This window comes from Cajanus cajan, chromosome 2, assembly GCF_000230855.2.
Source record: "Cajanus cajan strain Asha chromosome 2, NIPB_CcT2T_4, whole genome shotgun sequence".
NCBI classification, from domain to species: domain Eukaryota; kingdom Viridiplantae; phylum Streptophyta; class Magnoliopsida; order Fabales; family Fabaceae; genus Cajanus; species Cajanus cajan.
This window is the reverse complement of record NC_138518.1, coordinates 42,225,458-42,236,347: the sequence shown is the minus strand read 5'-3', so window position 1 is coordinate 42,236,347 and position 10,890 is coordinate 42,225,458. Positions and strand designations below refer to the sequence as shown.

At 40.4% G+C, this 10,890-nt stretch overlaps 2 protein-coding genes across 3 annotated transcripts; both read right to left on the bottom strand.

Moving 5' to 3' along the window:
* Positions 1-4,952: 4,952 nt before the first annotated feature.
* Positions 4,953-7,823, bottom strand: LOC145954266 (uncharacterized). Of its 2 annotated transcripts, none has more exons than XM_083068188.1 (3): positions 7,731-7,823; positions 7,314-7,656; positions 4,953-7,237 (listed from the first exon to the last, which is right to left on the bottom strand). In XM_083068188.1, exons 1-3 carry the CDS (start codon positions 7,809-7,811, stop codon positions 6,387-6,389), a joined length of 1,275 nt encoding a protein of 424 aa, XP_082924314.1. In that variant the 5' UTR covers positions 7,812-7,823; the 3' UTR covers positions 4,953-6,386. The 2 variants fall into 2 exon arrangements, with proteins under 2 accessions (XP_082924314.1, XP_082924315.1); XM_083068189.1 differs by having other exon boundaries at positions 7,359-7,656.
* Positions 7,824-7,922: 99 nt separating this feature from the next.
* Positions 7,923-10,371, bottom strand: LOC145954921 (uncharacterized). Its single transcript, XM_083069613.1, has 2 exons — positions 8,661-10,371; positions 7,923-8,188 (listed from the first exon to the last, which is right to left on the bottom strand). The coding sequence occupies exons 1-2, from the start codon at positions 10,369-10,371 to the stop codon at positions 7,923-7,925; spliced, it is 1,977 nt and encodes a 658-aa protein (XP_082925739.1).
* Between the last annotated feature and the right edge of the window lie 519 nt (positions 10,372-10,890).

Below are 10,890 nucleotides of genomic sequence, written 5' to 3'. Positions count from 1 at the left end.
TTGCAAAACATAGTTCGACCTAACAGGAACCCTAATGATAATTTAGATCAAATGGTAGAAAGGATATTGAATAGACATGGATTTGATGTAGGTCGGAATGAACGCCCATACTTTGTGTCAGCCTTTCCAGATTATATTACACAAGTAGAATTACCCCGTGGAATGAAAGTCCCAAAATTCTCGAAATTTGCAGGAGATATAACTGAGTCAACAGTTGAACACATAGCTAGGTATGGGGTCGAATGTGGGGATTTGGCTAATAATGAATACTTGAAAATGAAATATTTCCCAAGTTCGTTGACTAAACATGCTTTTACCTGGTTTACCACCCTGCCTCCTAATTCGATACATACTTGGGTACAGCTAGAAGGTAGCTTTCATGAGCATTTCTTTCGAGAGGAAACAAAGGTTAGTATAGTCGATCTAATGAATATCAAAAGGCAAAGTAATGAAACATTAGATGACTATTTAAATAGGTTTAGGCAATTAAAATCTCGATGCTATACTAATATTCCAGAACATGAATTGGTTAGAATCGCCGCCACAGGTTTAGACTTCTCAATACGCAAAAAATTAGTAAATGAACAATTGAGGGACATGGCTCAACTTGCTGAGAAAGTGAGGAGGATTGAACAAATTAAATTAGAAAAGGAAAAGTTGATGAAATTCGACAAGTTCGTTCGAAAAGAAAAGATAGCGTATTTAGAAAGTTCTGAGTTAAATGAGGATTCTAATTATGAAGTTGTAAGTGAAGATTTCGAGATTAATTTGGCAGAATTGCGCCCTGGACCTACGTACCAATGTCAAATGCTAAAACCAGGAGGTAATATAGAAGGGAATTCGACTAAAAAATATAGTTTTGACGTTAGTAAGGCAGAAAAGATATTCGATACTTTGTTAAAAGATAAACAGATTATACTCCCAGAGAATCATAAAATTCCACCTTTCGAGCAAAGAAAAGGAAAGAAATTCTGCAAATATCATAATATGTATGGACATTGGACTAACAGTTGTGTGCGTTTCAGGGATTTCATCGAGAAGGCGATTACTGATGGTCGCCTGGCTTTTGAAGAGAAGGAAATGAAAGTGGATGTTGACCCATTTGCTGCCCATACTGGCTATGTTGAACCAGTTTCGATGTCCATCAACATGGTGGAAGTCGCTGCTGAGGACGATGATAGCATTGAGCCCATTTCTGATGAGAAGCTCGAAGAGTTAATGGAGGATTTTGCTAAAGAGCAAGAACCCATATACCCAAAGGAAGGAGATAGTCTGGTGGAATTTTTATCGAAGAAAAAAGAAGCTGATAAAGAGGTCATGTTGTGTCCTCGATGCAGTGCTGTCTTCGACAGAGCAGCGGCTAAGGCTTTCGAGGAGTCTGAAATAATGAAGAATTACAAAGTTGAGAGGCTGCGTGAAAAAATGAAGCCCAATGCTAGGTTGAATGCTGGTCTGACTATGAGGCAAGTTCATATGCCTCAATATAATGCCCCGGTTGGGAAGATGGAGATGTATAACTCGTCTAGGTTCGGCAATACTTTTGTGCCGAACGCGAATGTGCCTGTCGGGACATGGAACGCACCACCTAGGTCTATGATGGGTCGAGGTAAACAAGTAATGACTAGCATGGGAAACCCGGAACAAAGGAATGCAGGAAAATTTTCGAACTTGACTACAGGGAATGTTGGAATTCCAGCTGGGGGATATGGACGTGGATTTCGACAGCCATTGAACAACTTAACCAAAACTCAATGGAGGAGGCAGCAAAGGATGCGTAAAGCAACCTTTGAAGGTAGGGGAGGAAATCGTTTTTCGATCCCAGTTCCTCAGAAAGGGGAATCTTCTGGCAAGTTCATCGAAGACGATGAAGACATGATAACAAACTGCTTCGAGAGCGGTTTCGAGGATTCTTTGGAAGATATTTGCGGGGTAGTTTCCATTTTACCTTCGGAGTATGCTGGTGCTATGGAATCCGTGAATGAACAAGAGGATATCATCAGGGAAGACGTTTTCGAGGACCCCAATTATGAGTCCAAAATCATATGGGTCAATCAAATCTCGAGGGTTATCCCTAGGTTCAACTCTGCTGTTTTCGACTCTCCCACAGAGGAAATGAAAGGACATCTCAAACCCCTATTGTTAACACTGATGATCGAAGGGCAAGAGGTAAACAAGGTCTTGGTCGATGGAGGCGCAGCTGTGAATATTTTGCCTAAGACAATGCTGAAAAGGTTTGGGAAATCCTTGGATGATCTGAAACCCCATAACATCATGATCTCCGACTATGCAGGCAAGTCTTCACATCCTGAAGGTATGATTCTGCTCGATGTACAGATCGGAAGTGTGAAGAGGACTACCATGTTTATAGTAACACCTTCCAAAGCAAACTTCAACGTGTTGCTAGGTCGGGAGTGGATTCATGGGGTAGGTGCTGTTCCTTCGACCGTACACCAGAAGGTCTTCTTCTGGAACGATGATGAAGGTTTAGAGGTTCTCGAAGCTGATCAGAAGACTTATGAAGTTGGCATGTATTTTGCTGATCAACAACTGACAGCATTTGCCAAGACCAAACCTTTTGACGCTTACAACTCTGGGGTGATGGATGAAGAGAAAGGTGTCAAGAAAACCTTTTGTTGGGATGTAAAGAGAGGATTCGTTATTCGAGCCGAAAAGAATTCGGCTCCTTTGGATGCATGAAGGACGAAGATCCTTATTCGAGCTTTTTAGCTCGAATATCGGCCTACGTGGCCGATCAAACGGCCAATTTGGCCGATAAAGATCAATTTGACAATGAGGTTAGCACGGCTATGTTGGCTGAAGAAAAACAAAAAAAAAAAAGAAGAGATGGATTTCGAATCAATAAAGGAAAAAGAAAAACAACAAAAAGAAAAGGAGTTCGAAATCGGGAAAAAGAGGGAAGAAAAGCAAAAAACAGAAAATCAAAGGGACGAAGGAGTCTCAGATAAAAATGAAAAGCAAAAAGAAAAAGCAGAGCTAGAACTCAAACTGGATTGCATTTTTGATGATTCACCTTTGGGTTTCGAGAGTGCCGCTAATGGAGAGCATAAGTTAGAATCCCAAGATCCGCTCGAAGAGGTTAATCTGGGAACTATTGAAAATAAGCGGATTACTTATATTAGCAAGTTCTTGCAAGGGGAGCTGAAAGGGGAGATAATTCAAGTCTTGCATGAATACAAAGATTGCTTCGCATGGGATTATGATGAAATGCCAGGTTTGGATCGAGAATTGGTAGAACATAGGCTACCAATGATCCTAGGAAGGAAGCCCGTGAAACAAAGTCCTCGAAGATTTGCTCCTGAAGTGATCGAGAAAATCAAAGGGGAAATTGAGAGATTGCTGAAAGCAAAGTTCATCAGAACTTCGAGATATCCTGACTGGATCTCGAATATAGTGCCAGTTATAAAGAAAAATGGAAAACTCAGAGTTTGCATTGACTTTCGAGATCTCAACATGGCAACTCCCAAGGATGAGTACCCTATGCCCATTGCTGAAAATATGATAGACGTCGCTGCAGGTAACGAGATTATGAGTTTGTTAGATGGTTATTCTGGATATAATCAAATTTATATTGCAGCGAATGACGTGTCGAAAACTGCCTTTCGATGCCCAGGTGCCTTAGGCGTCTACGAATGGGTGATGATGCCATTTGGTCTTAAAAACGCTGGTGCGACTTATCAAAGAGCGATGAATTTAATCTTTCATGATTTGATTGGTAAGTTCGTGCAAGTTTATATTGATGACATAATTGTTGGCTCAAAACAAAAGAAAGACCATTTATATCATTTGAAACTAGCCTTCGAGAGAATGAGGAAATATGGTTTGAAAATGAATCCATTGAAATGTGCTTTTGGTGTCATAGCAGGCGAATTTCTGGGATTTATTATACACCAGAGGGGGATCGAGGTAGACAAGAACAAAACCAAGGCTATCATGGAGACCAAGCCTCCATCGAACAAGAAAGAGCTTCAATCTCTCTTAGGTAAAGTAAATTTTTTGAGGAGATTTATTTCGAATTTGTCGGGTAAAACTAAAGTATTCTCTCCTTTGTTGCGTTTAAAAAAGGAGCAAGAATTTCGATGGGATGAAGAGCACCAGAGAGCATTCGAAGAAATTAAAGCTTACTTGGCTCATCCTCCAGTGCTTGCACCAATCTCTGAAGGGAAGCAACTGAAGTTGTACATTTCAGCTAATGATTCGACTATTGCGGGCATGCTGGCGCAAGATGATGAAAATGGCATCGAAAGAGTCATTTACTATTTAAGTCGAATGTTAGTAGGAGCAGAACTTAGATACACCCCTTTAGAGAAATTATGTTTAAGTCTTTATGTTGCGTGTACTAAGTTGAAGTACTATATTAGGACTCGTAATGTTGTAATACTTTGTCGAAGTAATGTGATAAAATATATGTTGTGTAAACCTGTGTTGCATTCTCGAGTCGGCAAATGGGCACTTGCCTTAACCGAATACTCATTAACTTTCGAGCCGCTAAAAGCAACTAAAGGACAAATAATTGCAGATTTTCTTGCAGAACATTCGAATGGAACTGAAGAAGTTAATTACATAACCACCAAGCCTTGGCAATTATATTTCGATGGCTCGAAACACGAGTTAGGCGCCGGAATAGGTCTTTTAATCATCTCTCCCAAAGGGGTCCCGACGAAGTTATCAGTCAAAACAAATACAGGATGCTCGAATAATGAAACTGAATACCAAGCATTGATTACTGGACTTGAGATTCTTGAAGAATTAGGCGCTAAAAATGTGGTAATTCGAGGAGATTCACAACTGGTCATCAATTAATTAACTCGAGAGTATAAGTGTTTAAATGAAAAATTAATTGAATTCAAAACTCGAGCTACACGATTACTTGACACGTTTGATGAAGTAGAGTTACAACACATTCCCCGGGACTCAAATCAGATTGCAAATAAATTGGCCCAAATAGCCTCTGGATATAAAATCAGCAAAGAGTATCTTGAATATCTGATTCATACAGAGAGTGAAGTGTTAGACTATCGAGCAATTCTAAATATAAGTTCAGCAGGTCAACAAGATTGGAGGAGCGAATTGATCGAATACTTGCGAGATCCTAACATAAAGGTTGAAAGGAAGATTAAACTCCAAGCTCTCAATTATCTCTTACTAAATGATGAATTGTACAAAAGAGGCTTCGACGGAGTTTTGTTCAAATGTTTGGGAGACCATGAAGGTTATATAGCAATGGCAGAGATTCATGAAGGCATTTGTGGAGCACATCAAGCTGGAAAGAAGATGAAATGGGTTTTGTCAAGGAAAGGCTTATATTGGCCTACTATGATTAAAGATTGTATCGAATTCGCAAAAAGTTGTGTGGAGTGTCAAAAGCATGGACCAATACAAAAGGTACCGGCAAGTGAGTTGCATTCGATCATCAAACCTTGGCCATTTCGGGGTTGGGCAATGGATTTAATCGGACAAATACACCCACCTTCCTCGAAGAACCACAGGTATATACTAGTTGCCATAGATTATTTTACAAAATGGGTTGAAGCTATTCCTTTAAAAGAAGTCGAGCAAAAAAATATAATTGATTTTATCGAAGATCATATTATTACAAGGTTTGGAATTCCTCAAACAATCACTACTGATCAGGGTACGGTTTTTACGGGTCGAAACATTGCTCGATATGCAGAATCAAGAGGAATTAAGTTGGTAACTTCAACACCATATTACGCCCAAGCTAATGGTCAAGTTGAGGCTGCTAATAAAGTGGTAATTGGTTTAATCAAAAAACACATATCAAATAAACCTCGAAATTGGCATGAAACTCTCGTCCAAATACTATGGGCATATAGGAACTCACCTCGAGATGCCACGAAAACAACCCCATATAAATTAGTATATGGCCATGAGGCTATTCTTCCTATTGATATTAACTTACAATCAATTCATATACAAAAACAAAATGAATTACCCGTGGAGGATTATTGGAACTTGATGTATGATGAGTTGATCTCTTTAGAGGAAGAAAGATTAATTGCGTTACAGAATATTGTTCAACAGAAAGAAAGAGTCGAGAAAACTTATAATAAGAGAGTGAATATGCAACGTTTTCGAGTCGGAGAATTGGTATTAAAAGTTATACTTCCCATGGATCAAAAATCTCGATGTTTGGGGAAGTGGTCATATAATTGGGAAGGCCCATTTCTAGTCGAGCAAGTATATTCAAAGAACGCATATGTAATTAAGGAGATAAATAATTCAAGTGCAAGCAAAGTCATAAATGGGAAATATTTAAAACATTTCCATAAAAGAGCAGAAGAATAATTGTTCAATACAAGGCAAATATAAACTAAAAGGTTGGAAAAGTAGATAAGAAGAATGAATTATTGCAAAAATTGCTTCTTGAAATCCTCGAAAGCTTTGTAAGCCTCGTCCAGATTCTTTTTGCGAGACGCACATTGAGCTTCTAAATGCCTCTTCTGCTCCAAAGTCTTTGCTAACCGAGAAGAAATGGCTTTGCCCTCTTCCTTAAGCCCTGTTTGATGTTGCTTGATCTCTTGACTCTTAATTTTCACTCCATCCTTCTTCGAGCGAGTTTTGTCAAGCTCGTGGTTTAAGGCTTCGATAGTACGTTCGATATCAGCCTCCTCCTTCTGCAATGCTTGTAAAGCAGAAATCATTTCTTCCGTTGATTTCTTGATAGAAACCAACTCGTCTCGGAGTTTCTCGAGCTTAGCACGGTCTCCTTCAGTTTCGACCTCAATTTGAGTCACTTCTTGATATGCAGTAGACCACTGAGTTCGAAGTTCCCAGGCGCGGCTAAAGGGCTTGATAAATGCTTGAAGCTCTAAAGAAATATCAGAAGGAAGGTCCGAATAACTGAGCAACTCATCAATCATTTGTTGCACTTCCGTTTTGAATTCAGGAATGAGGAAGGCTTGATCGAGATCTTTAACGTATGCCTTCGAGCGAAAAGAGTCGAGTAGGGGTTGGTAAGAAGGTGTGTCAGAAGCTGGCTCAACAACCTTCAATTTGTCTTTCTCTGACCCAGAGGGACCACTCGTCCAGTTGTCCAACACTTCGAAGATAGTATTGATATCTTCGTCCTCGTCATTAAAGAAACTCATCAAATCCAGATGTGGAGAGGGAATCAAGGAGAGACCTTGGACAGAAGAAGTAGCACCGCCCTGGGTCGAAGGAGAAGTAGTAAAAGGTCTAGGGGACTCAGTTGAACCTGCACAAAAGTAAATACATAAGAAACTTCCATTAACAAGGTATCATATCGAAGATTAAAGTCGAAAGAAATATACCCTGGTTCGGATCCAAGGGAGGTTGTAGTTCGAAAGAAGGTTCACCTTGAGCGGAGTCTTGCCGCGTCTCCATATTAGTCAAAGGTTCGGGTTGGGGAATCTTACCCTCTTCGACAGGAGGGGGAACTTCTATCGAAGCCATGGCAGAGGCAAGCGCCGCAACATCCACTTGAGGAGTAGACAACTGAGGAAATGAAGAAGTCAGGCTAAACATCAAGAGGAAATTTGAGTCACAAGGTATAACAAGATGAACATGTTGGGTTACCTCAGTGGCAAAGGGTACGCTTTTCTGCACCTCTTGAGACACCCCTTGAGAAGAATCCAGTGGGATAATCGCAATATCCTATTAATAGGATTTTAGAACGGTTAAAGGCATAAGAGAAATATAAAGGAGGAAAGAAGTCGAAATTGAGATACCTTAGGAACGGACTTCATGGCGTCTTTAAGCAACTTCTCGCCAGAGGATTGTTGAGGTTTTTTGGGAAGAGGCAAGACCATCTTACCTTTCCCCTTGTCTTGTTTTTTTGTGGTCGAGACCTGAATTGGAAAATAATTGATTAGGTATGAAAAACGAGCAAGAAAATAATCTTAATATTTGAGGTAAGATACTTAACAGTTTTGGTACTGTCTGAACCTATTCTTTGTTTCTTCGAGTTTCCAATACTCTGTAGAGTAGAATTTCGAGAAGGTAAGATAAAATATTAGTCTCGAGAAAAACTGCAATCCAAACAGGTATACCTTAGAACGTAAAGAAACCTTGTCAGCAGCGGTCTTTCTCTTTCGACCCTTTTTCGATGTCTCCTTATCCTCGTCATCGTCACTCTCCCAATCAGGAGTTGGATCAACATGTCGAGGAACACGCTGAGGGATGGCAGCTACAAGTGTCGAGCAAAGAAGTGAGACAAGTTTAAGGTATACGCGAAGAAGAAGGAGGTGAAAAATATTTACCAGGAGGAGGGTTAATGTTATTGACCCAACATAATGGCCACCATTTGTTTCGAGGAAAATCGTACACGGAACATCTCGCGTAGGTAACTTTATTCTTTACAGGAACTTCTTTGCGCTCAAGGTAAAACGGGTCGAGTGTTTTCACCCAAGGAGGATGAGATACATGTTTAACTAGACCAAAAAGGGCATTTGGAAGAGGAGGTATATGCTTTGGACAAAATTTTTCGAAATCAGTTTTACCTTGAGGATTTATTACCTTTTTTGAGCGAATGTTCCGTTGTACCATTTTCGATAATGAGACAGAAGCGTCAAAAATGGTTCGGTGCGCATTGTCAGGTCGATAACAAACCTTAAAAAATTGTTCGAATTGATAAATGATAAGTTGATTCTTGAAAGTACCTGGTTGTTTAGGCCCCTGCGAACAAGAAAGAGGAGAACTAATCAGCTTTTTCAGAAAGCCATCAAAATCGGTGAGTTTATCTACAATATAGTAACACCACCATCGAAGGTAGCATTTTGAGACTAAGAAGGAAGGAGAAAAGGTGGTCGGTGTAAGCCTAAGTTCTTTATCAGGGCGAAGGATGAAGTTGAGGACTTCTTCATAATTCCCTTTTTCGACACAAATATCCGCATCAATGCCCTCTTTACGTCGAAGGGGAAGAGGTTTCATTTGGCAAAGTCCAAACTGTCGAGCAAAAAGTTGGGGCTGATAAGGATAAAGTCTGACATCTTTTTGCCTCATACCCGACATGATCACATCCCAAGACAAGAATCCAAACCACAGGTCAGTTGAAGCTGGACTGATGCTACCAACTTGGTTATTTTGGCGCAACCATGTAGGACCTATCAAGTTCGGTCGAATGAAAGGGGCTAAATCTTCAGTGAAGTCAGTAAAGCTAAGGATGGCTCTAATATATTTCTCGAAATTGTCTACCAGACGCTTTCGAGGGGTAAGGGTTGTTAAACGAGCTCCTTCGAGTTCACATATGGGAATGGGTTTTGAGGGCAAATGAAGTTTCTTCTCTAATAGCGCGTTGAGCCAAAGTTGAAGTAGCCATAACGGGCCAGAGAGATTTCGAGGCCCAGATTCTCGAGCAAGACTTTCAGAAGCTTCATCAAGACAAGTATAAAGAGAGGCCAAAAGTAATTTGCTTAAGCAGATTTTCCTTTGCAAATGAAGGGCTTGAGCTAAATTGTAATAATATTTTGGGACTTGAAGCGAAGGGGTACAAAAGACACAGGCTGACAACCAGTACATAAGAAAGGCAATATGTTCTGAAGGTGAGACAGGCGTGTCAGGTTGTCCCATATGCGCGCTAATAAAGGCCAAATAGGTCTTCTTATCCCAAGAAATTGAAGTATCCTTGATCGAAATTTCCTCTTCAAAGGCGTCAGGATAAAACCTATCTCCAATAGGCTTTAACCCTGTTATAGCAGCAACATCAAGTAACGTCGGGCAAATGAAGCCACAAGGAAACTCGAAAGCCCGAGTCTCTCTATTCCAGAAGAAGATAGCAGAAAGGAGCATTTGAGGGTCGAAAAGGTGGAGGTCGAACTTAGCTAGTTGGATAAATTCAAAAATACCTGTTTCTTTCCATTCTGAGGACATAGAAGCCTCTACACGAGCTAACCAAGAAAGGTGCCTTTCTTTAACGGGGGGAAACGCTCTAAAAATTTTGGTAGTATCCCCAAAAAGGTTTAGGTCTATTTCTGGGGAATAAATGAAAGGTAGGGTGGTGGAGTCCTCAGGCAAAAGGGTATTACCATATCTCTTGGTATTTTGACCAGCAAAAGGACCAAGGAAAGCATGAACAGAACCATCTGCTAGAGAAAAAGGAAGAAGTACCTGAGATTGGTATATTTTCAAACTAGCCTCCTCCATGCCTGGAATTGGAATGAAAGTGTCATCACCTTCTTTGACCTTTTGAACCTGAGCACCAGTCAGTAGCAGAGGAATGTCCTGGATAGTAGTTGCGGTGGCCATAGTGGTTACCGGAGTGGTGGGCATAGCAGCAGAAGTAGTAGCAATCAAAATAGGGGAAGAAGTGGTGGCAGTAGGAGACATTGAAGAAGCTACGGCAGCAGAAGTGGACGCAGCAGAAGAAGCCATAACAAACAAAAGCAAGAACAGAGAGAACGGTCTGAGAAGAAGATCAAGAACCAGAGCAAAAAAGAAACAGTGAGCAAGAAAACTTGGGCACGAAGGAAGAGAATGGTGAAAACAATTTAACCCTAGGGTGAAAAAGGGGTATTAAACGAGGTAAATGGGCCTAGGTTGAAACGGGTTAGGTTAGGCAAGATTATTTGAAATATTAAATTGAATTTCCAAAACAACCGCCAAAACGTTTCATATCAGAAGGCAAATTTATGGAAAAATAGAAGTACGCGCCGTCAGAGCTATCGATGTCACATCCAAATGGTCAGTACCTTACAAGAATAGGTTTTCATCGAAAGAAAGATTAAGTTAACGTCAAGAAAAGTGAACATCAAGAAACAAATCGAGGAAGTATCGAAGAACAACCTTGATAGGAATTTAGTTTTCTCCTAAGATGCTCATCGAAACCAAATTCCTAGGGGGGCATTTGTTAGGCATACTCGAAAATCATGTGACTCGAAAAGATTGATAGCG

What these genes read in the sequence shown, in the direction of transcription:
- LOC145954266 (XM_083068188.1), bottom strand. Translation starts at nt 7,811, where the DNA reads ATGGTCTTGCCTCTTCCCAAAAAACCTCAACAATCCTCTGGCGAGAAG. An exon ending in CCATGAAGTCCGTTCCTAAG is followed by an intron (nt 7,657 to 7,730) that starts GTATCTCAATTT and finishes TCCTATTAATAG; the next exon opens with GATATTGCGATTATCCCACT. An exon ending in TCCCTTGGATCCGAACCAGG is followed by an intron (nt 7,238 to 7,313) that starts GTATATTTCTTT and finishes ACTTTTGTGCAG; the next exon opens with GTTCAACTGAGTCCCCTAGA.
- LOC145954921 (XM_083069613.1), bottom strand. Translation starts at nt 10,371, where the DNA reads ATGGCTTCTTCTGCTGCGTCCACTTCTGCTGCCGTAGCTTCTTCAATG. An exon ending in GCAGGGGCCTAAACAACCAG is followed by an intron (nt 8,189 to 8,660) that starts GTACTTTCAAGA and finishes CGACACTTGTAG; the next exon opens with CTGCCATCCCTCAGCGTGTT.